Source organism: Triturus cristatus, chromosome 12 (assembly GCF_964204655.1).
Source record: "Triturus cristatus chromosome 12, aTriCri1.1, whole genome shotgun sequence".
NCBI classification, from domain to species: Eukaryota; Metazoa; Chordata; class Amphibia; order Caudata; family Salamandridae; genus Triturus; species Triturus cristatus.
In genome coordinates this window covers 833,731,408-833,758,818 of record NC_140595.1, presented here as the reverse complement: position 1 = coordinate 833,758,818, position 27,411 = coordinate 833,731,408, and the positions used below count along the sequence as shown (strand labels likewise).

General features: G+C 49.6%; 1 protein-coding gene across 2 annotated transcripts in view; it reads left to right on the top strand.

Annotated features, from left to right (window-relative positions):
- KIF1C (kinesin family member 1C) overlaps positions 1–27,411 on the top strand; it is a 949,797-nt gene that overhangs the window by 68,239 nt on the left and 854,147 nt on the right. For both annotated transcript variants that reach the window (XM_085638138.1, XM_085638139.1), the window contains exon 2: positions 17,698–17,850. In XM_085638138.1, coding sequence (XP_085494264.1) covers positions 17,745–17,850 — 106 coding nt within the window. In that variant the 5' untranslated portion in view covers positions 17,698–17,744. The remainder of the gene's footprint in view (positions 1–17,697; positions 17,851–27,411) is intronic.

Here is a 27,411-nt window from a genome sequence, read left to right as displayed (position 1 = left end):
CTACCTAGAAGTACGAGTGTAGTTCCTCATCATTAGTCATTCCCAGAGGAATCAAACAGCCGGCCTGCATAATGACAAGTGATTCCGGTCTGCGTAACGGAGCGATTCGGTTGCCTCCTCTTGGGCCTCTGGGTATCTTGTCAATGCCAAAATATTTGGCCTTGGTCCAATCTCCATCATGTTTTTCTAGGAAATGTCTAGCTGTACTGTAGCTCATGTCCCTATTGCTTATAGCATGCCAGTGTTCCAAGATCTGTTTGTGGATTGGGAAAATGGTGGAACCTTTATACCACTTGCCACACGGACACATGATGACCTAGACTACAAAATCAGTCTTGCAGGTTATTAGTTTGGGAATGTACCACTGTTTAGGTCTCGCCCAGCGTTACTGCGCACATGCACAGCATGCTCGGTGAGATTTAATGCAGATGAGTAGTTTTAGAAAAGGGTTTTAAGCCCCGCCCCTTATTTCCATTGGCTGGCGTCACCGTTTATGGTAAACGGTGGCCTGCCATTGGAAATTAGGGTTTTTGGTGGACGCCCTTTGGCCTCCAAGCCGGACTCGGTGGCGTGCTTTGCGTCTGTCGCAAAGCAGTTTCTTATCTTTATGGGGCCATGTGTTAGAAACACATGGCCCCATAAAGACAAGCGATCCCCATGCTCCTGCTGCAGCGCGGTACAAACCCACTGCTTCAGTGTTTGTTCTGCACCTTTGCATCGCCCACTGTAGACCTCACTTAACAGCGTGTTTAGGAAAATAACCATTTTATATCAGACTCCATCTCCGCCGCGGCTTCATTTCCCCTGAAGATGTTCTTAAAAGGTTATCTGAGTATTTGTTGTACTATTTCTAATTGCCTCTTGATCTGGTGACGAAGAGGCGCGTTGTAGTACCTGAGCTGTCAAGGACGCGCAGCACTAACACGAAGTGGAGGGAGACAGTCGCCGGCGCGTGGTAGTTAATAATCAATAATTAAAAGCCTTGTTAAAGTATCTGTAAAGTGTGCTTCAGCGAGGGCTGCGGTTCTGCTGTATTTCCTGGGTACATCAGTTGTATAACTAAACTCTGCTGCAACTTCCCACAGTTACTTTACGGGGGTTCTAAAAAGTTCCTCTGACTTAATGCTCTTGAAAGAGCCTTGAATGCGTCACCAGTGCCCCCCTCCCCCCAGGGACCTCTGGTCCGTCACCCTGCAGCAGAACGAGAGCCCGTGTGACCCAGGGGCTGTGTGCCTTTTAAACTCCCTGGCATGAAACAACCAAGTCAGCCAAGTGAATAGCTTCCACGGGGAAGGGGTTTGTTTGGTTAATATTACTTCAGCTGATGTCGCCTTTGAACCCTGGGGTGTGCTGGCAGCCATGCACCCGCCCGTCCCTGACCCCTCAGCTGGCTCTTTACATACTCTCCAAGCCCCCTTCGCAAATGTGCCCACTGGCGGGCCAGCGCTGACACTAAGGCTGCTGCCGCTCAGAAAAAAACACTAGGGTTGTGATTTCATGTTCGATTAGAATATCATGTATTTCATCACTTCGCATATATGTCCCTGATAAATGACCCGTGTAATCTGTTGCTTTATCTGGCATTCTTTCATGTTATAGACCAATAAAAAGAAACAAACTGCTCCACATTCAGCGGTCCCAGTTGGCATGGGCACCGGTTCTTTTAAAGGCACAGCCTGAGAAACGTCCAGGCTGAACCCTGGCCAGATGGTGCGCAAGGCAGCACCACAGATGCCGATCAGGGCTCTGGATCCGGAAATACCCAATAGCAGCGAAGAATCACTTTCCAGCATAACAAATGCTTGGGGTTGTTGCTTTCCTCAGCAAGACTTGATTGGTGTCTTGTGCCAACTGCAACACACATGACCCCCTAGGGAGGCACCCAAAGCAACTGCCATTCAGGCCCTTAATCCAATGCCCCTGAGTACAGCTAACGAACTGATAGGAAACCATTAAACATGCAGGGTCTTTTTGTGGGGTGGAAGCACGCGGGTTATTGTTGTCTCGTGTTTGCGCAGGGATCATTGATTGCTATGCTGTGGGTTGTGCCCCATGCAGGGTGTTCATATTGAATTTGGTTTTCATATTACTTATTCAGTTGCATAGACAGTTTGTCACGAGCCCTAGTGCAAGGAAGAAAATGAGCCACTCGCTGCTGATTGAATGATAACATACAGCAATAATCTGGGCCCAGTGGCCCAAGAGATGCAAGTGATGAAGGACTGAGTTGGTTTCAGACAGGTGCATACAGCATAGATAAAGAGAAATGAGTGGGGTTTAGTAAAAGTGTATAAGGCCAGTGATGGGGGAGTGAATGAGGTTCAATAGAAGTTTATACACCAGTGACAGCTAATGTGGGGAAGGGGGTTGTATATGGTCAGTGGTGGGGGAATGAGTGGGGTTCTATAGAATTATATGGGCCTCTGGGCCCCTGTGCCACTGCACCTGCTGCACAAATGAAAGCTATACCCCTTGAATTTACTGCAGGGCAACTGGAATTATGTGATGCTGTGGCATTTTTCACCCATTTTTTGATTTGCCAGATCATCCATTCTAAGCTGCATAATATGCAGAGATTCTACAGAAAAAAAAGATTTCTAGTTAAAACAGTTCAAAAGTTACTAAAACTTACGATACCTGTTGATGTGCAATGGAAGACGCTTTGCAAAGGTTGACTGGTCACCTTCTGTTGCTTTTGCTATATTTGGGTGCTAAACTGGTACTAATGAGGTGCAACCTATGCCCAGATAGTGTCAGCAAGTGTGCAAATGAAAAAAATGTAGTAATTCTATCACAAAATTTGCTGCATTACACAGCATCATTTTCCTTTTCTTGCCACATAATTTAGGCAACCATACTACATAATTCTGCCCTCCCCCACAAATAATTCCATAGGCCCTGACTTACTCTCAGTCCATGGTGGGGTACTACATTGTGAGGCGGCATATCCTGCGGGTGTGTGTGTGGCAAATAAGGTGAAAATAACACACTTTCAGTGGTGGGTCACAAGTTAAAGGGGAGCTTTCTAGGTTCAATGATTTTGTTGTGTTAAATATATTCCTCTTTTGCTTGCTCCACAGTTTTTTTTGGGGGGGGATCTTTGTTGTCTTGTTTCTTCTCTTGCTTCGTGTATTTTGGCTTGTCCCAATGTAGGGATTTTGGACTTTGTATTGCCTTTGTGGTGTGTTATGTGCAGTGTTTGTCTGTATTCCATTAGTAAAGGAAATGGCTTGTGCTTAGTGTCTGTGCCGCGATGAGGCACTATGATGCGTGCAGTCTTGGAGTGTGGAATATTTCTGTAGGATTTAGTTTTCATATCACTGCCAGTTGCAGGTGGAGTCCTGCGTTATGAGGAGGTTCGTGCTGCGGTCTCGGTGTGCGTGCGTGAGACTATAAAGTGGATATAATCTTCCTTCAGCTCCCTTCGGGCACATCATAGACAAGATGATGGCAAGAAACTGCATAACAACCAGAAAGAGCATTGAAAATGCAATAGGTCTCGCCTTTGATTAAGTTAAAGCCATTTGCTTTGCTAATGGTATTGTATAGCAAAGCAAATGGCTTTAACTTAATAAAAGGCGAGGCCTATTGCATTTTTAATGCTTGTTCTTGACCCTATCGAGGGTGACCTCTTGTATGTTTTCACTGTGTTTGCATGCTTTGCAGTGTTCACAGCGTTTAAAACCCCTGCCCTGTCTTAACCAGGTGGAGGTTTTTGGTCTCAGACGCCGGTGAACTAGCATGTCGTTAAGAGACAGGTTGCTTTGAAATGTGATGTTTGGGGTGTGTCCTATTTTGTCTCTCATTATGTTGTCTTGTGAGAAAATTGCCCACCAGTCTTAAGTGTGTGTGTGTGTGTGTGTGTGTGTGTGTGTGTGTGTGTGTGTGTGTGTGTGTGTGTGTGTGTGTGTGTGTGTGTGTGTGTGTGTGTGTGTGTGTGTGTGTGTGTGTGTGTGTGTGTGTGTGTGTGTGTGTGTGTGTGTGTGTGTGTGTGTGTGTGTGTGTGTGTGTGTGTGTGTGTGTGTGTGTGTGTGTGTGTGTGTGTGTGTGTGTGTGTGTGTGTGTGTGTGTGTGTGTGTGTGTGTGTGTAATCATTCTGAAGCTGCCCCGCTGGAGCACAAACTCTTGCTGATTTTGAAGGAGTTAATACTTTGATGCTGATATTTGGTTGTGTACCTAGGCATTGGTTCCTATGTCTGCCGGAGTTTGTACTTTGAGGCTGATATTTGGTCGTGTACCTAATTGGCTCCTGTGCCTGGCAGAGTTCATACTTTGAGGCTGATATTTGGTCTTGTACCTAGGCATCGGTTCCTGTGTCTGGCGGAGTTCGTACTTTGAGGCTGATATTTGGTCGTGTATCTAGGCATGGGTTCCTGTGTCTGGCGGAGTTCGTACTTTGAGGCTGATATTTGGTCGTGTATCAAGGCATGGGTTCCTGTGTCTGGCGGAGTTCGTACTTTGAGGCTGATATTTGGTCGTGTACCTAGGCATTCGTTCCTGTGTCTGGCGGAGTTCGTACTTTGAGGCTGATATTTGGTCGTGTACCTAATTGGCTCCTGTGCCTGGCAGAGTTCATACTTTGAGGCTGATATTTGGTCTTGTACCTAGGCATCGGTTCCTGTGTCTGGCGGAGTTCGTACTTTGAGGCTGATATTTGGTCGTGTATCTAGGCATGGGTTCCTGTGTCTGGCGGAGTTCGTACTTTGAGGCTGATATTTGGTCGTGTATCAAGGCATGGGTTCCTGTGTCTGGCGGAGTTCGTACTTTGAGGCTGATATTTGGTCGTGTACCTAGGCATTCGTTCCTGTGTCTGGCGGAGTTCGTACTTTGAGGCTGATATTTGGTCGTGTATCTAGGCATTGGTTCCTGTGTCTGGCGGAGTTCGTACTTTGAGGCTGATATTTGGTCGTATACCTGGGCATTGGTTCCTGTGTCTGGCGGAGTTCGTACTTTGAGGCCGATATTTGGTCGTGTATCTAGGCATGGGTTCCTGTGTCTGGCGGAGTTCGTACTTTGAGGCTGATATTTGGTCGTGTATCTAGGCATTGGTTCCTGTGTCTGGCGGAGTTCGTACTTTGAGGCTATTTGGTCGTTTATCTAGGCATGGGTTCCTGTGTCTGGCGGAGTTCGTACTTTGAGGCTGATATTTGGTCGTGTATCTAGGCATTGGCTCCTGTGTCTGGCGGAGTTCATACTTTGAGGCTGATATTTGGTCGTGTATCTAGGCATTGGTTGCTGTGCCTGACGGAGTTCATACTTTGAGGCTGATATTCGGTCGTGTATCTAGGCATTGGCTCCTGTGTCTGGCGGAGTTCGTACTTTGAGGCTGATATTTGGTCGTGTACCTAGGCATTGGTTGCTGTGTCTCGCAGAGGCCGCCGCTCTTCCCCGAAGGGGGAGGGAGGCTCAGGGGCCGGCGCCATAACACGCGCCAAGCCAAAGGTGGGAAACTGGTTCTGGGCGCCTTGCGGCGACCAGAAGCGGCAAGCAGGAGCCTCCCCCCCCCCCCCGTCCAATGGGGGGGCTAGGAGAGTTACGAACCCCCCGATGGGGGTGCGTTACCCGAGTGGTGGGAACCGCGGGGGGATATAAGCAGCCGCTCTCCCAGGTAGCTCCTAACTTCATGGAGCGGGGAGAGCGGGGCACCGGTAATAATTTTCGGAAGGAGGAGTACCGACGACGGGGCGAAGTGCTGCCGGAGGATCCTGGACCCGGGTCGTTGCCCAGTTTGTGCCCCTCCTTAACCAAGAGCGGCGTGGCGGAGAAGCAGTCGACCAGAGGTTCAAGCTGGGTTGCCCGGGTGCGCCCCTCCTCAACTTCGATCAGCCGGTGGGTGCAACGAGGAGCAGCTGCTGCGTGGCGTCCGCCCTCCCGGCATTGACACCGGCGAGGACACCCCCGAGGGGTTGCCTGATCACCCAGCGTGGCAGGCAGTGCCAGGATAGCCATCCGGTGCGGTCCGGAGCACTGGCCGCAGACCCGACCGGAGCAGGGTCTTTGTTACAGCATCGCGCCACCATCAACGAAGGCTGGGGGCCATTGACCCGGAAGTCCCCCATCTTGTGCCGGTTTTTGCTTGGGGTGAATTGGAGCCTACCTCCACTGCCTTGACACCCCGCTTGATTACAGCGGGCCGAGACCCACTCCTGGGAGCTTAAATTACGCCGCACGCCGCAGCTAATTCGTGCTGGTAGCAGGTGTGGTGTGACGCGTTCAAGCCCCGAGGCACTGCCTCGCCTCGCCTTTCCTTCTTTGCCGAGTGCTCCGGGTGAGGTCACGCAGCGGCCGCAGGAGTGGTTGGCGCATGCGCAGCAAGGCAGTGTTGCGCACAGCTGGCCCTGAGGGCTCTGGTGTCGGCGCTGTGATGACGCAGGCGCGGCAAGAGTAGCAGAGGCACCGCGGCTTAATACGCAAAGTCAGAGACCAGCACTAGCGGGGGACAGGTTCCCATTTGACGCTGGTGATCTTTGAGGAGACCCGCGAGCGGCGGTGACCCGGCGGGGACAGTCCCGACCTGGTGGGGGAGTCGGCAGTCCAAGCAGTGCCCGGCGCGAGGCGTTTTCCGACTCACCAGGGAGCGGGGTATCTGCAGACGTGATACCTGCCAAGACAGGCGGGCTGGGAGCAGTTTTGCACACAAAAAAAAAAAAAAAAAAAAAGAACAGCTTCTGTTGGTGCATCAGAGGGCGGCAGCACCCCGCCACTAGCGATGGCAGAAGGGCAACCGGAGGAGCTCACAGAGCTGCTAAGGCGCATCCGGGAGGCATCGGCAGTGCATGGCAGCGAGTGGCTGCAGCCACATCTGGGCCAGGACGGAGGCGAGAGGTCAGAGGCCCGGGGAACGGACGAGGCTGGCCCATCTTCACCCAAGAAACGCAAGACGGCAGCGCGCGGGCAGGCCCAGAGGAAGGTCCAAAGGAAGAAGCCACAAAGGAGGGATCCGCCACCAGCGGGCACACCAGCAGGCGAACACAGCGGAGGCCCCGGCAGAGCGCCAGGCGGTGAGCATATAACGACCATTGTCCAAGAATGTTTAAAATCAATGGCTCCGCTATTGCTTAAAGGTCTAGGGCAGGAGGTCGGGGATACAGGGGCGCAGCGCGCAGATGAGGGGTCGGGCTTGCCTTGGCATTTAATAGACCCCGGTTGGGTGCGGCAGGCTAGATTGCACGGACAAGGTGGGCAGGGTGTCCAGGGCAACCAAGGGTCCCCATTAGCTGCATGGGGGTACACGGGCAATGTAAGCAGCCCAACGCTTGAGGCGACAGCCGCAGAGGCCTACACCAGACCATCCCCTGGCCCCGCATCGCTGATCACAAGAGCCACTGGCTTGGCAAGCCTTATCCCTGTGGCGGTCAAAGAAAGAATATGGCGCAAAGAGTTCATAGACATTTTTTCCCTGCTAGAGATACAGTTAGAAGGGTTGGACCTCATAACCTGCGACAAGGAGGAAGACAGGAGGGAGAAGCGTGTCGCAAAGAAAGAACGAAATTTTGATAATTGGCTGGACGCGTTTAGAATTATGGCCTGCATCATAGTTGAAAAGTTCCCGCGCTGCGCAGCAGACTTATGGCTCTACGAGTCCAATATTCATTGGGCGCAGAGACAATTCCTAGGTGACGCATGGTTGGAATATGACAAGGGGTTCAGGTTAAAGATGCAGAGGCACCCGGAGATGGAATGGAATGAGGAGGATGTGTCCCGTTTTATACACAAAATGCTAGTGGCAAAGGAGGTGAAAGCCTGGGCGGGAAAAAATGACCAGTCCTTTCGGAGTCCCTACAGAGGGAGGGGGAAGTCTTTTCACAGGCCCAAGTTCAACACGGGAAAACCACCCTCGCCCAACGGTGCCCCGGCGATTTGCTGTAGGTTTGATGCCAGGGAATGCACGTAGGGCGCAGCATGCAAATTCCAGCACGCATGTTCCAGCTGTGAGGGCGGGCACCCGTCAGTTGGATGCCGGGGCAACCAGGAGCAGAAAAGGGACAAGAAGGATAAGAAAAGGAAACACTAAGGATGTTGCAGCAGGGGTGGGGGGCGGTGCGGGGTTTGAGTGGTTGCCAACTAGCCAGATCCCCAATTAACACACATCAGCTGCGTAGGCTAGCGAACAAATACCCCAACAGAGCGGACGCGGCCATCTTGGTGGAAGGTTTTGAGGAGGGTTTTGTGATACCATTCAGTGGCCCACTCACCCTAGACGGGGCAAATAACCTGAAATCTGCGAGTGAGCACCCGGGGGTGGTAACCAAGAAACTGGAGAAGGAGAAGTCCTTAGGCAGGATAGAGGGCCCCCTACCCCCGCATTTGCAAAAAGGCCTGGTTATTTCACCCCTGGGGGTGGTCCCCAAGAAGGAACCAGGGCAATTCAGACTCATCCACCATCTCTCCTTCCCCGAAGGGTCGTCAGTAAACGACGGGATAAGTGCAGAGGCCTGCTCAGTGGGTTATGCATCGGTGGACGACATTATTGAATTGGTGAGGGCAGCTGGGCAGGGGGCACTCATGGCCAAGGCAGACATTTAGTCCGCCTTCCGACTACTACCAGTCCATCCCTCCAGTTTTCACTTATTAGGCTTCCAGTGGGAGGGGGACCTGTATATAGATAAAGCCATGCCTATGGGCTGCGCAATATCCTGCGCATACTTTGAGCAGTTTGCCACCTTTATAGAATGGGCCCTACACGACAGACACCCAAAAGGGGGGAAACTCCACTACCTGGATGATTTCATGTTTACAGGCCCCCCCCCCCGGTCACCAGTCTGTGGGAACACATTGGCAGCGTTCAAAGAGCTGACAGGGATACTGGGGATCCCCCTGGCACCAGAGAAAACGGTATGTCCCTCCACAAAACTCACATTTTTGGGCATAGAGCTGGATTCAGTAACAGGACAGCTAGGCTCCCGGAGGACAAAGTAAAGGATTTCAGGGCAGAGGTACGTGGCCTATGCGGCCGGAACAAAGCAACTCTCAAGGAGCTGCAAAGGCTGATTGGGAAGCTCAACTTCGCAGCCAGGGTTATACCAGTAGGTAGAGTGTTTGCCAGGCGCCTCACACAACTGACTTCAGGAGTCACCCACAAACACCATCACGTACGGCTAGGGGCGGGGGTCAAGCAGGACTTACTGATGTGGGACAAATTCCTAACAGACTTTAACGGCATCCTCATATGGAGGGAAGGCTGGGTAACAGCTAAGCAGATAGCCCTATTTACAGACGCCTCTGGTAGCACGGGTTTCGGGGCAATCCTCGGCAAGAAGTGGTGTGCAAGCCGGAGGCCAGATGAATGGCATAGGCTGGGCATCACAGACAACATAACATTCCTGGAACTATTCCCTATTCTAGTGGCACTGACTATATGGAAGCATGAGCTAAGGGACATGAAACTAACACTTTGGTCGGATAACAAGGGGGTGGTGCAGGCCATTAACAAAGGAGCAGCAAGGTGCCCTGACATTTTAAGACTAATGCGTCAGTTGATTAAATTGCAGCTGGAAGGGAACCTGGATTTGAAGGCCCGCCACGTCCCAGGGGTGGACAACACGGTAGCAGACGCCTTGTCCAGGTCACAAATGAGCCGTTTCAGGGAACTGGCACCTGGGGCAGACAAAGCTATGACCCCTTTCCCAGCGCACCTGTGGGACCTGGGGGGGGGGGGGTAGATCTATCTATACTGGTGAATCAAGCCCTCACTCCTGAGGCAGCTAGACGCTACAAGAAATACGCCACAACGGTGATGGAGATAGGGGGCGTACGATCCCTGGCCGACGGGGACGAGACACGAAGGGCGGTAGAGCGATTCATACAGTGGGCTTTCGCCAACAAAAAGACGAGGTCTTGGGCACAGGCCCACCTGGCAGCCATTGCCAATTTTTCAAAAATTCACACGGGGGAAGATCCCACAGCATCCCTGTACCTCAAGGCGGCCATGAAAGGGTGGAAGCGATCCGAGGGAAGGAAGGTGGATAGCAGGCGGCCCATAGGTTTCGAAAGACTGGGCCAGCTGTTGGAGGCCCTGGTGTGGTGTACAAAGGACAGATTTGAGCTCCACCTGTTCCAAGCAGCCTTTTCCACAGCATTCTTTGGCGCCTTCCGCATCAGCGAACTGGTGGCACCCAGGAGGCAGGGACTGGCGGGGCGGTGCCTCCAGGCCATGGACGTCAGAACCTGGGGCAGCCTCAGTGGAAATAGTGCTGCGACGGTCAAAAACTGATCAGGCAGGAAAGGGCGCAGTGATACAGCTTCAATGCATCCAAGGGAGCAAGTCGTGCGCGGTGTGCTGCTTGCGCAGATACATGTAAGCACGCCCGGCAGGGGGGGGGGGGGGCACTTTGAAAACATCAGGACGGAAGCAACCTGAGCAGATTCCAATTTACTGCTCTGATGCGCCAGGCCCTCGCCAGAGCCGGGCTGCCCCCGGGAACATTTGCCCCTCACTCTTTCAGGATCGGCGCAGCAACATCAGTGTCGCAACACGGTATGCCGGAGGCAAGAATTCAAGAGGTGGGCCGGTGGCAGTCCAGGGCGTATAAAACGTACATCAGGCCACAGCTACTTTAGACCCCACTGGGAGGTGTCGATGCCACTCACTTTGGAATGCCGCACGGCAGGGTGAGTGGCATAGCTTGTCACCTTGGGATGCCGCACGGCAGGGTGTCACAGAGCAAGTAAATGTTTTATTTTTTATTTTTTTTAACTATTTTTGGGGAGAGCCTGCGCTGCTACGATGACTATCTGATGTGCAATCCTTTCTTCAGCAGGAGAACGCCCCCGGATATTTGGGTAGTGGGCCATTCCTTCGTGTCCAGGATGTGGACATGGTGGCAGCAGGCGGGCCACAGGATGGCAAGCAAGCCCAAAGGCACGTGCATCCGGTGGCTGGGTCAGCCAGGGATGAAATGGAGCCAGCTGACGCCGACACTCGGAAACCTGCTGGCGGATGCAGCGTGGCACCCAGACATTCTGATCATCCACCTTGGGGGCAACGACCTGACCCAAATGGGAAGAAAAGCTTTAGGTTACGCAATCCAGGCAGACCTCACAAGGGCACCTGCATCTCTCGGCAACACGGCCATCATATGGTCAGAGATGATCAGCAGGAGACAATGGAGGGGTGCAGAATTGCACAAAGTAGTGGAAAATGCCAGAAGAAAACTGAACATCGCTATGCACATATTTTGCAAAATCAACGGTATGGAATCCATCAGACACGGTCTGATCCACCCTGGGCGCCAAGGGCTGTATAGCCAGGACGGGGTCCATCTGTCAGAGCAAGGGTTGAAGCTTTTTTGGAATAACCTGTGGGGCGCAATGGCTCTCGCAGGTTGCAGATAAAAAAAAAAAAAGAAAACCCACAGTAGCTAAGTGGGAAGCCGCAAGAAGACGTTAGCCTCCCAGCGGCGTGGCGAAAAACTGTACAATGGTTGGCTAAGGAGACACACCGACGGGGCGGTGTGTAGGAGGAGGGCCTCTCACCTTGGGATGTCGCACGGCAGGGTGAGGTGGCCGGGCCAAGGAGGGGGGTAGCAAACGGAGACGACACTCACGGCCCAGACTCGACCTGTCGGCAGGGCACAAAAGGTAGCGAGTTGGGGGCCTAACTCCGGGGAGAAGCACCCCTCCCTACACGCAGAGGGCGTGGGTGACCAACTAAATGGTGGTCCCAGTGGTAACAGGACAAAAGAGGACAACCAAGGACTAACAAGAGAACTGGTTTGGGGGGTCATTTACGAACTGGAGGTACCACAACAGGATCCGCTAATGTGATGCGGGCAAAGATTTGTGACCAAAGATATGGCAGCTCGCAGATAACCAATGTGATCAGGGGTCATGCTAAAGGATGACCGGATAACCAGGATGTGTGTGTAACCCTAATAAAAATCTGCGGCCAACAATGACCACAACAACTACAATCCTTGTCTGTAAAGTTTCTGGGGACGCCAGTGGGGCGGGGGTGGCATGATAAGTTTCCGCCGGTTGGGCGTAGTGCGGGGGTTATGGAGGAGTTCATACTTTGAGGCTGATATTTGGTTGTGTACCTAGGCATTGGTTCCTGTGTCTTGCGGAGTTCATACTTTGAGGCTGATATTTGGTCGTGTATCTAGGCATTGGCTAATCTGTCTGGAGGAGTTTGTACTTTGAGGCTGATATTTGGTCGTGTACCTAGGCATTGGCTCCTGTGTCTGGCGGAGTTCATACTTTGAGGCTGATATTTGGTCGTGTACCTAGGCATTGGCTCCTGTGTCTGGCGGAGTTCGTACTTTGAGGCTGATATTTGGTTGTGTACCTAGGCATTGGCTCCTGTCTCTGGCGGAGTTCATACTTTGAGGCTGAAATTTGGTCGTATATCTAGGCATCCGCTCCTGTGTCTGGCGGAGTTTGTACTTTGAGGCTAATATTTGGTCGTGTACCTAGGCATTGGCTCCTGTGTCTGGCGTAGTTCGGACTTTGAGGCTGATATTTGGTCGTGTACCTAGGCATTGGCTCCTGGGCATTGGCTCCTGTGTCTGGCGGAGTTTGTACTTTGAGGCTGATATTTGGTCGTGTACCTAGGCATTGGCTCCTGTGTCTGGCGGAGTTTGTACTTTGAGGCTGATATTTGGTCGTGTATCTAGGCATTGGCTCCTGTGTCTGGCGGAGTTCGGACTTTGAGGCTGATATTTGGTCGTGTACCTAGGCATTGGCTCCTGTGTCTGGCGGAGTTCGTACTTTGAGGCTGATATTTGGTCGTGTTTCCAGGCATTGGTTCCTGTGTCTGGCGGAGTTCGTACTTTGAGGCTGATATTTGGTCGTGTATCTAGGCATTGGCTCCTGTGTCTGGCGGAGTTCGGACTTTGAGGCTGATATTTGGCCGTGTACCTAGGCATTGGCTCCTGTGTCTGGCGGAGTTCGTACTTTGAGGCTGATATTTGGTCGTGTTTCCAGGCATTGGTTCCTGTGTCTGGCGGAGTTCGTACTTTGAGGCTGATATTTGGTCGTGTTTCCAGGCATTGGCTGCTGCCAGTGGAGGATCTCCGGACTCGAGGGGCTCCCTGGAGGCCCCCCCCCCCCCCCCCCCCCCCCGCAGCTCCCTGTCGGCACCTCTGCTCTTTCCCTCCACTTGTTGCTGTTACAGTTGCCTCTTCAACAGTGATTCACGGTGGAAGAATGCCAGTGATAGAAGCGGGGGAGGCCTGCATGGCGAGAGTTTAGAGAAGGAAACGGGAGCTGCGCTAATGAAAGGGTTTGGTGGTCAGACTGCGAATGCCCCCAGCTATGATTGCAGCGCCTTTGTCAATAAACGAATGGGCACACGGAGTCACCAGTATCGAACTATAATGGGAACACCTCCCAATCGATGCTCTTTGGCTCGAGCACATGCGGGCCCAGGAGACACAGCGATCACCCTTGACAAAGTAAGTGCCAGCGGTGGGGGAGGGGGGGGGATACCTTTTTTCTGGCAACACCTTAACATTGATTGGATCTAACTGGCGTGTGATTCCCACAGCGCGTGACCACAGGGCTCTCCCTTCAGAGTGTCCAAGTTGGAGGTGTCCATCGACAAGTGCATTAACCTAGTCTTTCTAATATATGGCATTGTGTGTGATTATCACTGTTCTAAGATTTATCACACACTTGATTGCTAGAAGGGATTCAGGCCACACACATTGCCCTGCCGACACATAGAAGTGCATGTTGTTTTTACCCGGCTCTGTGCATGATCCAATCTCTGCTGCATTGTGTGTGCACATCACTGCTTTATTTATATTTATGAGCCACAGATCTCGCGCCTGCAGACCTCTAGCAGTGCGGGTTGAGTCACCAGGCTCTGCACATAAAGTATCACGTTGCAGGATCCCACCTGCACATTCGGATACTCTGCATGAAGGGTCATGACCACTCACGTACACCAGCCTGCTTCCATTTCAATCCAAGGGCACGGGTAAGTGCCCAGAGAGTGCTCGCCTTCACCCTTGCTTGGATTGTCTACTAAAGTACAAAATGCTGTCTCTCGCCTTTTATTCCACACAGAAACTCTTATGGATAATTGATAAGGTACACACTGTAAACCTATCATATGCCTTACCAGGCACGCAATCTCAGTCCTGGGGAAAGCCATACTGACCCCCTGGGGCGGCATAGACATTATGGCTGAAACATGTCGGCCAGGAAGATCTCTTGGCTCTAGTATGAGGACTGCCAACTGCAACAGCAAACCAAATGAAGACTCTTCTGAGAACAGCAACCCTCAGAGAGATCGGCCACACCAAACAAGATAGAATAGGGCAACAACAACCTTCAGCGGTTAAAAGGAGACTGCCTTCCACACCAAACAATGACCTGTCTCCCTGTAGAAGAGGAAAATAGCTCCGGGGCCTGCCACACAAGTCAGTAAAGTTTCTCTCCCAGTCTGCTTGTTCGCTTCCCTCTGGGATAAAAAGTATTGGAGTATCCAAGAGTGTCTCAAAAGGGACAGATTTATGCTGCATGTTGTGCATAAATGCGTTGTCTGCCAGTTGATTCACCTACAAAATCCAGGAACTACCTCAAAGCCTCCCTGAAAGAGGAATTCAGATTTTATCTTAGAATGGTGGAACCTGTCCATCAAACCATAACTGCGGAGGTATTCACGGTATTTGTCGGTAGGGGAAAAAAGTAATGTACTCAGCGGAACTACAGACCCATCTGGAAAAAACAAACCGTAACAGGAAGTCAAAACAACTTGTCATCAATACAATATAATATGTGGGGCTATCTACCTGTCTTGGCTTGGCATCACCCGAGCAGTGTGTAGCTGGATCTTGTGAATCTTATAATCTACTACCAGTTGACTAAGGTAAAACAAGATCTTGTTCCAGGATGAGTCAAGCGGCCACTGTTTGCAAAGCAGCTACCTCTTTACCTGGTGCAGGTGTTGGGATTCTACTCTCGTAGGTGATGGCCAGATTTGCCGTCTGTTAGGTTAGTTTGGCCTTTTCACTGCTCATCACACAGTCTGTGTTTTGCACTTCTTCTCTTGGTGAGGCAGGTGATCAGGAGGGAAATGAATATGCTCTCTTTTCAAGTTCATGTTTAGGACTATCAGTGAAAACCCCACGTTTGAGAAAGAAACCTTATTTACTTGTACGTTCATTACATCTTTGGGGTCAAAAATAGACCCTCTACTGCCCAGGGCAACCTGTGGAAAGATAATACAGAGATACGAGAAAATTCACAGTGGTACTTAACTGTTGAACTTTGTTGACTCCCATATACTGGTTACTGGAACTCAGGGATCCCCACTGATTCATTATTGGAACCCAGGTGTCCCCACTAAATCATTATTGGAATCCAGGGACCCCCACAAAGTTATTTCTGGCATCTGAGGACCCTGTCCTAAGCCTTTTCAGTGATCTGAACCGTAAAAGAGAGCAGATGGGCCACTCCTCGTCCATGCACCTTGATGCGCCTGCGCTGCTCCCGCAGATCAAACCGAAGACTCACCTCATTTGTAGCCTCCAATTTAAAATTCATTCACAATTACAGAACTTTTTAAACATTCGCCATTGGACATTTTGCTTCTTTATTTATATCGACTTTATTATTCTGTTAATGATATTTAATTTTCGAAGCAGTCGCAGAGCCTGTGAGTAGGCCTTGCGGACCCCGGGTTAACCACTGAGCTAGGCTGTCAAAGTGAACACCTCTGCTCATGTTACTGCTCAGCATTATGGAACTATTATTTTTATTCTCTATTTTACTAGATGCCCAATGACCCAATTTTAATGGATCCCAGTTTTTAAAGAAAATTGGAGAGAACTTGTTCTGATTAAAAAGTTGTTTTTCGCCAATTAAATTTGCTTTTATTAAAAAAAAAACCACATCGATATTTTTGCAATGTTGCTTCTATAAGCGATATTGAAAAGAGACATTATTCCCTGTAAGAATGCTCTGTTACCCTGTACGTGTTCTGAGACATTTAGTGTAAGGCTTCAGTGAAGATTGCCTTAACTGAAAGCTAGGATGACAAGTACATTTCCTGCCTACATTGCATCCTCCATATTGGGCAGTTCATTAGTAAAGATGAGTAATGGATTATCTGCAGACATTGAATCATCAAAGGGCCTACTTTAGCAATTTGTATCATAATAACAATTGACGATTTAGGGGCATGAAGTCAAAAATGAAATACTTATTTTTTTATTCTGATTTTGTGCATCTTCTCACCCCCTCTTTTAGGTGTTTGAGGAGCTGGTTCATCAGTTTCCTGATCATAGTCATGTAGGCACTCTCGGGTCTTCTCTTCAAGTTTGGGAACTGAGTTTGGGCTTAGAATGATTTTTCGGCTCCTTTGTTTTTGAGTCCCATCTAGAATCCAAAACTGCCACTCTTCTGGCCTATTTTTCCGGTACTTGGTGACTCCTTAAAGTTGAAAGACTGTTCCTGCAACAGTCAAGAAATGAGTGGAGACTCCCTGCCCTACCCGCACCCCCTGCTGCTCTTCAAGAATGGATGTTCCCAGTGACGTAACAAAAATCCAAAATGGAGTTTATATTATTACATTGTTTGAAGGTGTTTTCCTTTGGTAGGTAGTACTTCTTTAGCCGTTGGGGCCACAAGAACCCCCAATACTATGAGGCAGGGTCGGTCCACTGGCAGTCCTGGGTTTGCCGACCAGGAACGAGCAGAGGCTACAGAATACTTTGACTGCATTCTGAGTTCACTAGAGATTCCGTGAAGGCTTATTAAGCCCGAGTGCCTGAGCTACGCAAGCCATGGCATATACACACATGCAAGTTCTTGGGGTGAATTCCCCCCCAGTACTCAGGACTACACCCAGTGTCAGCCTGGTGGGGATCTGCTTCTGTGATTGTTGAAGAATTTCTTTGTAGCAGCGCTTTTGGAAGAGAGGAATGAACTGTTTGGTAAACCTTTCTCACCCTGTTTAATATTGAGGTATTGAACCTCTGTCCCTAAGTGATGATGCAAAATACCTTGCAGCTTAATAGACGTGTAAGAAATTGGGAGGAGACCAAAATCTGGTTTTGTTACCGTTGAATCTTTTATGAATTGAAGACATGCACATTTCTTTATGTTCTATGATTAAATAACACAGTTGACATTATTGTTCTGGATTTTTGGGCATGATTGATTTATACCATTTGATTATGATGCTTTCTTGTTGCAGAAGTATATTTGCCAAAGTACCCGGAGAGCACAGACTACCCTTAAAACCAACTCCTAAGACAAGAAGATTGATATGTGTGAAACAGTGCTGTTTTTTATTCTCCCTGTTGCACAGTTCAGATTGTTACATGCATCTTTCTGTATTCCAGCTACATGTATTTTCCCTTCTTTGTTGACTGTAGCAGTCAGACACTCCATGTCATCATATGATCTCTGTAGTATGTCCTCTGTAGTGTATTTCTGCTAGAAAAGAATGCAGGGATCTCATTTTTTGACTGGGAATATATTATTTGTTTTGTCTTCAAAAATTCATTGACCAATTATTCCATGATGGCCTTCCTTGTGATTTTCGTAGTATTCTTGTCTGATTTCCAAAATTCATCATTATAGTTCTATGAAATGTGAAAGACGCTCTACTTTGCTATGAGACCTACAAGTGTTTTTCACATTGGCTCCCACGTGTATGTGGATATTTGGTTGATGAGTGGAAGGTTAACGCTTGGATGTCATATGGAGAAACTGATAGTGACACAGACTTGTTTTTCTTTTCAGGTAGCAGCCACTAATTCCATTGAGGTCTGAGCTCCAATTCGTCCAAAATGGCGGGGGCATCTGTAAAAGTTGCAGTTAGAGTGCGGCCATTTAACTCACGCGAAACGACCCGGGATGCAAAATGTGTCATTCAGATGCAAGGAAATTCCACATGTAAGTATTGAGCTGAAGATGGATATGTTTGGAAATTATTTTTCAATAAATGTTCTTTATTACCTGATTGCACTGCACTGTTCTAAGCCATTTAATGTCTCTGTGTCTCTGTGTCTCTGTGTCTCTCTGTCTCTCTGTCTCTCTGTCTCTCTGTCTCTCTGTCTCTCTCTATATATATATATATATAACACACACACACATACATATGTACACACATACATATATACACACATACATACAAAATTGGATTTGTTTTGTAGATTACCTCCAAAGAGGCTGATTTGTGCGGTTACTCGCTGCAGTCATATAGGAAAAATGGCCACTACCAGTTTAATATTCTGCAGAAGAGAATATAGAGTGTTATTTTTTGCCTTTGATGGTTTGTGATTTGTTTTAAGACCAAAGAATATGATTTTGCCGGACATTGATATATTTGCTTTAAAGTTAATTAGATTTTCCACTGTTTTCATGGAAAGACAGAGATTGCTGTAGTAAAAATTCCAACTTTTCTATTTGTTACTTCATTGCTGTGAGTGTAGTGGAGGGGCACACCTGCGGGGTTAGACTGTTGTTAGCCCATAGCGGGCCCTTGAAGTATATGCATATTGATAAAATCTACACGAGACCTGTCATCGTGGAACACAGTTATAGACCAGGATTCTACAAACTGTACATTCCAAACGGAAGCATGGAGTTGCAGTTAAGTGACATTTCACATACTGATACAAGACTATCGTTTAGCATGATGAGAATCATCCTGAAGAATGCATTGAGAAGGTGTTACCTCTGGCTCCTCCTAGCTGCACATGCCACACCTTTCGAATATCCCGGGGCGCCTGACTAGAACTGGAATTCTTTGCAAAAGCTCTCCACGGGTAAATGGCATCAGCTCAGTCTCTGCATCAGTTACTGCCCAGACATGGCGCCCGCAGATTCATAAAGCCTCACCTCAATCCCCTAACATCAGTTCTCTTTTTTTGCACACCCTTTGACGCACAACCAGAGCTGCTCTCTCTGGAACATTTTCCATTTTAAAAAATCCATAAATTCCACTGTCGCAGGTCTGCCTGAAGTGCTTGGGGCCCAAACACAACTCTCATTCATGCGAGCGGCTTCATACACTCTAAGACCATGAAAGCAAGGGAGGAGACGTTGTGTGCAGCGTATGTGTGCAACAAATGGACAAATGTCAGTCGCACTCCAGGTTCAAGTTGCAGTCTTCTCCCTCCTCTAGTCTTAAAAGAACAAGAAGCTGTAGAAGAGGTGTAGGCGGGTGGACTCCACATCAAGACAGAAGTCCCGCTTCATGGTTGGAACTCCACACTGTCAGCCCCTCCTCCCCAAACTTTGGATAGAAGTTTTGATTCCGATTCAAGCAATTTCTAAATGCCCCAGGTACAGGATTGACTGGTGCCGATGGAATAACCGCCAATGGTATCTCAGTTGGGGCCCTTGTTCATTCCATAGGGCTCAATGGCACATGCCGACAATGGCAGCAACACTGCCAATTTGCTGTTCCCTGCAAACAAATGCTACAGAATATCTAGCCCTACAGAATGCAAGTGGTCTGGGCACCTCACTGGAGGTGGAGCTAGGGTGCCCCTCTGGGGTTGCCCTCTGCAGAGGTTGTGTCTTTAACTTCAATACTAAAAACACATCTGCAAGGGTTCTAGAGTTGCCTTTGCCGATGGAGGAAGCCAAGGTAAACCTCTTAACAGAGAACCTCCTGCCCTTTCTTACTGTGTATGAGCCATTGTTCTCATTCCGTAAGGCTGTAATGGTACTTATTGTGGGTGCTTGGGCTAAACCTGTTTAAGCGCCTTTAAGGTGCCAGCAGGTTGCTGATGTTGTCGGCTGGCACTGAGAAACCCTTCATTTCTGTCTTCCCACCCTTCGATAGAGAGCCTGGTGCTACAGGCATAATGTTGCTCTTAAGAAAACTCTGGCTTGTGGCCCAGTGCACATCCAGAGCGGAACTCAAAAAAGCTGGAAACCTTTGGTAAGTATGTATTCTCCTCAGGGAGTTTGGCTAAGGAGTTCGTGAATGCTATGTGCCTCTTGGAGACATATACTTGTGCTCTGTGGGAAACGGTGCAGATGGTGGTATGGAGTCTTTGAGACCACATCAAGGATAATTTTGGTGATTTGGTAAAGTACGAAACGGATGTGGCCAAACAGATCTTATGTCCGGACATGGACACCATGGATTCGATGACCAAAATCATGGGGTCTCCTGTTTTCATGAGACCCCCACGCTTGGCTCTGCTCAACATGCTTTTCAGGGGATGTCCAAGCAAATTTAATGAATATGCCTTCAGATGGAAACAACTTTTTTTGGGACAAAGCAGACCCTGTCCTAGAATGGTTTTAACATGGTTGGTCTACGGGTCTGTCCTTGGGGTTGGTGCCCCCCCCTCACCAAGACTTCCACATGCAATACCAGAAATGTTGCTATTCCAAGGGGCTGCCCTTTCAGTTCCAGTCAGGGCCGGGGTGTGAACACAAATCAGCCCTGGCAGATTTATAGGACCGGCATAACTGAACTGGTCCCCAGAACTTCTGCAGAACCCGCCCCCAGTAACAAAACCGACCCCCACCTTTCCAGCCTCCTGAGGAAACAAAGTCTCAGCCTTCATCACTTCTGACGGCAACAGAACAGTCTTTGGGGTTCCCATCAATGAAGGATCGGTCGAAGAAAAGAAAACTCAGTGCATGCTCTGTTGATGAAAAACTCAAAAACAAAAAGGCCCAGCAGTCCTCTCGCATCTTGTTGGCGTACACGTCTCCCTGCAATATTTCTGCTTTACCACTGGCTAGATTTCTAGAAACGGAGGAGGGAGAGGAGTCCGATTCTGTTGACCCTTAAAGCACAGCTTACAGCACAGGACACAGAGGTGGAGCTGGTAACTCCAAAATACTGATCAACCATGTACCACCCAAAGTACAGAGAACAGGACATTTCCCGCTATGGTGGTGATTACAATCCTTATGAGGCAGACTTCTAGGGCTTTGGAAGATCCTGTGATGCACGCGCCTATTTAAGCACTTATGCTTCAAGATGACAGGCTATAATATCGGATTTCTAACAGAGCCTGTCCCTATCCAGCTCACCAACCACTACAAAGTGTTCATCTGCCTCCTCAGAAAACACCTGCGCAAAGGCATGAGACTGTTTTCCAGGCTCCATGAGGTTTGCCAACCCTGCTCCATCAAGTGTAGCACCTTATCCAGTATTAGGGTATCTTTCATAGATTCACATGCTTGAATCATTCCCTGTCGTCGAGATGGATGTCCCCGGTACATCCATAAAGGCAGTGTCACATTAGGCATAGAAGATAAAAGGCCTAGGGCCTTACATTTAGGAACATATCCAAGTCCTTATTTGAAAAGGACCAAACTTAAGAGAACAACCAATCCGCTGACACCACCCTCTAGAACCTTCCTGGAAGGAACTCCAGTCCCCTAGATTTTCTACCGCACGTCGTGCTAAGGGAGTCTCCACTGAGCTCTGCTCCGTTTTCCTCATTTTCTCTTGTATACAGATATTTTCTTGTATTCAAGGTATTTTTCTTCTCTATTTCCATTGTCTGAGTGAAGTTCTCTTATTTCTTCATGTCAGACTCACATATAAAAAAGGCCTTTTTAGGCCCTGTGGTACCTGTAGAAAGAAAAGGCTCCATATCGATGATCCTCATAAGGACTGCCTCTATTGCCTTTATCCGGATCACAAACCAAAGGACTGAAAGGTATGTCGTACCTTTATACAAAAACATTAAAAGACCATGAGGGAAGGCTTTTAATGTGGCTGCAGAGGCTTATAGACTGGAACGACCCTGTATCTTCTGGGGAGAGTGAGGGTTCATCAAGATCCTCCTCAAAGACTCCTCAAAAAAGAACTCTGGACGTCTCTCCAGGCCATTCCTCACAACAACCTCCAAAGAAGACGCACAAAAAGTCTTCAGAGGCTACTAAGATCCAGGATTTACCTTTCAGGGAATCTCCGTCCCTTCAGAGTTAGATTTCTGCCAAAAAATCAACACAGAAATCAGTTTCGGACCCTCCTACTCCTCCAGTGAAGGAAAAAACATACTTTCAAGAAACTTTCCTCAGCCCCGTCGACGTACAGCTCGTCGAAGGCTGTACCAACGACGACAAGAACTCCACATACTGTCATCGGAAACCGTCGCCACACAATTTGTCTCGTCAGCGTCTATTTCATCGAAGACGACATCTTCGTCGACGGGTCAAGCCCCTTCGTTGTCGACGATAAAAATAGTTAAAAAGTCATCGTCGTCGACGAAGATTGCGTTGATGACTAGCCTGACGACGAAGAGGACTGTAAGTGCCTTGTCAACAGTATTGTCTGTGTCGACGATGAGTCTACCGTCGGCAACCCTCTCATCGACTGTTTCACCTATTCCATCGCGACGGCTTTGACGACGAGAGTTGCATCGCCGACGGCAGTTATGTCATCTACGCCTGTTTCGTCTGAGACATTCATATCTATGCCCGTCGACAGTTCTTCGACGACGGTGTATGTACCGACGACGACCTCGTCGATGACCCCAAAATCAAGAGCAGAAAAATTGTTTTCCCAACATAAAACTATGAAAGAAAGACTGACACCCTCTTTAACATCACCTAGTAGGGTTCAGCCTTTATTACCAGCTCCTCTTTTGGATGAGGATGAGGACTCTGACGCCAAGTGGGGTTTTTGTGTCCCTATTTACTCCTGGGGTTCCTTTTCAGCTAGATTGGCAACCTGAGGAAGAGGAGGAGGACTTGGAGGGGTCAGGTGACCCTTTAACTGATCACATGGAATCTGAGCAGAACTGGAGAGAGGAACTGGGGGATGTCAGTGATCTTGAGATCTCTCCTGACCTTGGCATGTTGTCTCCTCGACCGTGGCTACGGAGCAGGGAGCGTCATAAGCAGTGGTGTTGCATTGCGCAGACGAGGCCCTCAACCAAGAGCTTACTACGGTGGCGGTCAGGACTAACCTCCTGACAGAGGTGCTTTAGCCGGTGGCGAACTCTTCAGAGCCCCTGTTTCCCTTTAATGAAGCCCTTACCGACGTCCTTTTGGGCACGTGGTCCAGGCCCAACACGGGCGTACCCACGGATAGGATGATTGCCCGATGCCACCGCCTGGCTCCGGGCGACCCCACTTTTCTCTCCCACCACCCCACCCCTGAGAGCTTGGTGGTCCAAGCCTATACTTCCAAGAGCTCATTCCGTACCGCTCCCCTGGAAAGAGAATCCAGGATGAGATCGACTGGCTTTTCTGGGGATGTCCAGAACACCTTTATGGACATGCCCTTTGATGGCCGTCGCTTTTTTGGCGACAAAGTAGACAACGCTTTAGAGCGTTTCAAGGACTCGCGGCATACAGCCAAGTCCTTGGGCCTCTCCAGCTGCCCAGCGCATTCTGCTTTTTGCCCCTTTTGTGGCTACGGAAGGGGTGCCCGCTACGTCCCACCCAGAGCCACAGGCCGCAGCCAGTTACCCAACCTTCGCCCCAAGCGGGGACGTAGGAACAACCGTCGTGGTTCTGGGGGCCAGCTGGCGGGCCAGTCCACCAACACCCCTCCCTGCAGCTGCCTCCAAATCGTCCTAGCCCATCAAACGCCAGCGGGCGGCAGGATTCGCCATCACCTCCCCCACTGGCGCACCATCACGTCAGACAGGTGGCTTTTGCAGATGGGCTGAAGGGGCTACTCCCTCCAGCCATGCCACCGTAATACACTGCACGTTAGGGGATCACCTGACCCTTCTCCAGCAGGAAGTCACGGTTCTCTTGGCCAAGGGAGCCTTCGAGCGCGTTCCTGTCCCAGAAGTAGGTCGTGGTTGTTACTCCCACTACTTTCTGGTCCCCAAGAAGGACAAGGGCCTGAATCTTATATTGGATCTTAGGTACGTCAACTGCTTCCTCCGGAAGGAGAAGTTCAAGATGTTGACGCATGCTCAGGTCTTGTCTACCCTTGACCCGGAAGACTGGATGGTAGCGTTGGACTTGCAAGACACTTATTTCCACATCCTGTCCTGCTGTCCTGCCGGCCCACCGGCCTTACCTGCGGTTCACGGTGGCCACAAGCATTTTCAATTTACCGTACTCCCCTTTGGCCTTACCAGCGCCCCCTGGGTATTCATGAAAGTGATGGCGGTGGTCGCAGCTCATCTGCGGAGATCAGGGGTTTCAGTCTTCCCTTATCTTGACGACTGGCTGTTGAAGGCGGGCTCGCCCCAGGCAGTCGTCTCCCACCTCCAGACTACGGCAAGCCTCCTACGTTCGCTGGGGTTCTCCATCAATGTGCCGAAGTCACACCCGATTCCCTCTCAAAAGCTCCTCTTCATCGGAGCGGTTCTGGACACGATGCGGTTTCGGGTCTATCCTCAAGAACAGCGAGTCTGGGATATTCAAGCTATGATTCCGATCTTTCAGCCTCTATAACGGGTTTCAGTCAGAATGATCCTGAGGCTGCTGGGCCTCATGGCCTCTTGCATCCTGCTGGTCGATCATGCCAGGTGGCATATGCAGGCTCTGCAGTGGGCAACAACAGTGTGGTATCAGTTCCTAAGAGAGAAAGAAGGAAGAGTTCAACAACCTTTTCTGGCTGTGAGTCAATAAGCTGGTCTCCAAATAACGGTTTGAGTGTGCTTGCTGTGGAGGTAAAACTCCTATCTGTTCTTGTGCCCTCACACACCCTTGCAAGTGTAAAGCATCATCATTGGGCTGTGCTCCTCGTGGCGGTGGCGCTGCGGTCCCTCACGGGCCCCACAAGAGGGCTCTTTTGTGGAGATCTTTTTAGGAGTTACCGCACTTGTGCATGTGGGTATGTGAGCCAAGTGAGTGAGTGAATGTGAGTTAAAATTACCTATTGGTACCCAAGCGAAATTAATGAGGGGTCCTTTAGGTAAATAAAAATTTGCATAGGTTTGGAGACTCTCCTTAAACAAATGAAGGGAGGGACCAGTGTATTCCCGCTGCTCTCAACCTGTAAAAACGTGTGTGATATTTAAGAGTGAATGGTGGTCAACATGTTTCGCGCAACCAGTGGGTCCCTAGTGGATCCCTGTGCGCTTCATACGGACCTAGAGAATGCAAAATTCTAAGAGAGGGAGTCTGGGAAAGACACCCTATACTCCCACCAAACCTACTGTCGGGTCAGAAAAACGTCTTGGCGTTCGAGACGCGTAATATTCGTGTTCTCAATACATAAACCTAATGGAGACAAAAAAAGAGGAAAAAAGGAGAGAAGGGAAAGATGTTGGTACTTTTCTCAACGTCTTAATATACACTGCACACCCTTGTTAATAATGTGGGACAATGTGCAGATTATATAATGTTCCGTAATAGGCGTGCCAATTTTGTTGCTACAGTGATGCAATCGCTATATACTTATACAAAAAACTATGTCCAGGATATTCAGGCTTTGATTCTGATCTTTCGGCCTCTATCCTGGGTTTTGATCAGGATGACCCTGAGGCTGCTATGCCTCATGGCCTCCTGCATCCTGCTGGTCACTCATGCTAGATAGCATAAGCGGGTTCTGCAGTGGGACCTGAAGTTCCAGTGGGCGCAGCATCGGAGGAATATGTACGATTGCGTCCAGATCTCGGAGGGTACTGCACGACAGTTGCAGTAGTGGCTCACGAACCAGGATTGGGTCAATGGCAGATCCCTCTCCCTTCCCCCATCCCGAACACACAGTGGTTATGGACGCATCCCTTCTGGGTTGGGGCAGCCACATGGGGGAGGTGGAGATCAGAGACCTCTGGTCTCCGGCGGAGTCCTGGCTCCACATCAACCTTCTGGAGCTACCGGCGATCCGTCTTGCACTCAAAGTTTTCCTTCCCTCCGTTCGGAGAAGAGTTGTGCAGGTGTTCACGGACAACACCACCGCCATGTGGTACTGCCACAAATAAGGCGGGGTGGGGTCGTGGACCCTATGTCAGGAGGCCCTCCGTCTCAGGAAATTGCTGGAACATCAGGGCATATCTCTGGTGGTTCAACACCTGGCAGGTTCACTGAACGCCAGGGCCGATGAACTCAGCCGCAGGTGCATGATGGATCACGAATGGCGTCTTCACTTGGAGGTGGTGCAAGGTCTCTTTCAACAGTGGGGAGAGCCTTGGTTAGATCTATTCGCCACCAAAGAGAATGCGCAATGTCAGCAATTCTGCACTTTGGAATTTCCAAGGCGGCACTCGCTGGGCGACCCTTTTCGTCTTGAGTGGAATTGCAGTCTGTTGTGTGCCTCTCCGCCTATACCATTTCTGCCCACAGTGCTGAAGAAGATCAGACACGACCGGGCCCAAGTCATTCTTGTGGCTCCAGATTGGGCGCGAAGAGTCTGGTATCCCGAGCTGCTCAACATGGCCATCGATACCCCAACCTGTCTGCCTCTTGTGAGAAGTTGGCCTGGTATATGCTGTCCACTAGTTATAGTGGGCACCTTGTACCAGTCCAAACAACACTTATTGATGAATAGGTTTAAGACAACCTTTATTGAAAACTATCCTAGTGGTAGCTATGGAGAGCAGCCTTCAGGCTAAGTCTTGAAGGAGTGTAAAGCAGCTTGGTTTACCAGATTATAACCTCTTAAAAACCTAAATGAAAGGAGAACCACACAAGGTATATATATAAAATATATGTATTTATTTCTAAACACACTCTATTAACCTCTTTATGAAGTTAGAGAGCAAGGCACACAATAATACAGTTATTAAATGACAGTAAATAGCACAATATACAATGGGCCCCAGGGGGAGACCAAACCATATATTAAAAAAGTGGTATAAGAACCACGACTTGACCAGACACAGTGCCTAGAGCACGTAGAATCGCTGGGACCCCAAGGAACCACCCAAGGCAGTGACACAGGAGACCCATGGGGGATGTGTGCAGTGTGAGAACACAGCCGCGAGCCCTGTACAATTCAATAGGAAAGTCGCGGTAGGAATTTTAAAGAATAAGGACACTTAGAAGAGGACTTTGAGCAAACCCCTTTAGACTTGGAGGGTCCTAGGGCCAGCACCCACGGGCGCACCGGAATACTCGTGTTACCTCACCCAGGGAAACCGGGTGCATAGGTGTCAAATGGTGTCAGGAATCATCGTTGATTTCAATAGCGATGTGCTGCAAAGTGCTACTGCTGTGGAGAGGAGAAGTGTCCGGTGTGATCCAAGCCTGGATCGAAAATGTGAAGAACCTGAAAGCAAAGTAGACCGTGTTTGGGTCGCTTGCCAGTGACCAGGGACACGATAGATAAATGCCCACCGATGTCGGGTGTTTCAGGTGCAAAGAGGTGAAGCTTGACTCTACTGCCACGGGGACCAGGAGGTGTCGATGACGACCACAGTCCGCAGGCGAGCTGTCCCACGAAGGATGTCGCGTGCTGGGCGGTCAGTTACTGGATTGGAGACAAACAAGCCTTAGCAACAGCAACCCACGCGGTGAGAGAAAAAATGACTTTGGTGTGGACCAGCAAGGTCCCGTGAACTCCCTAAGTGATGGAGAGTCAGGGCACGTCTAGAGCAACCAGGTAAGCCCGTTGAAAGT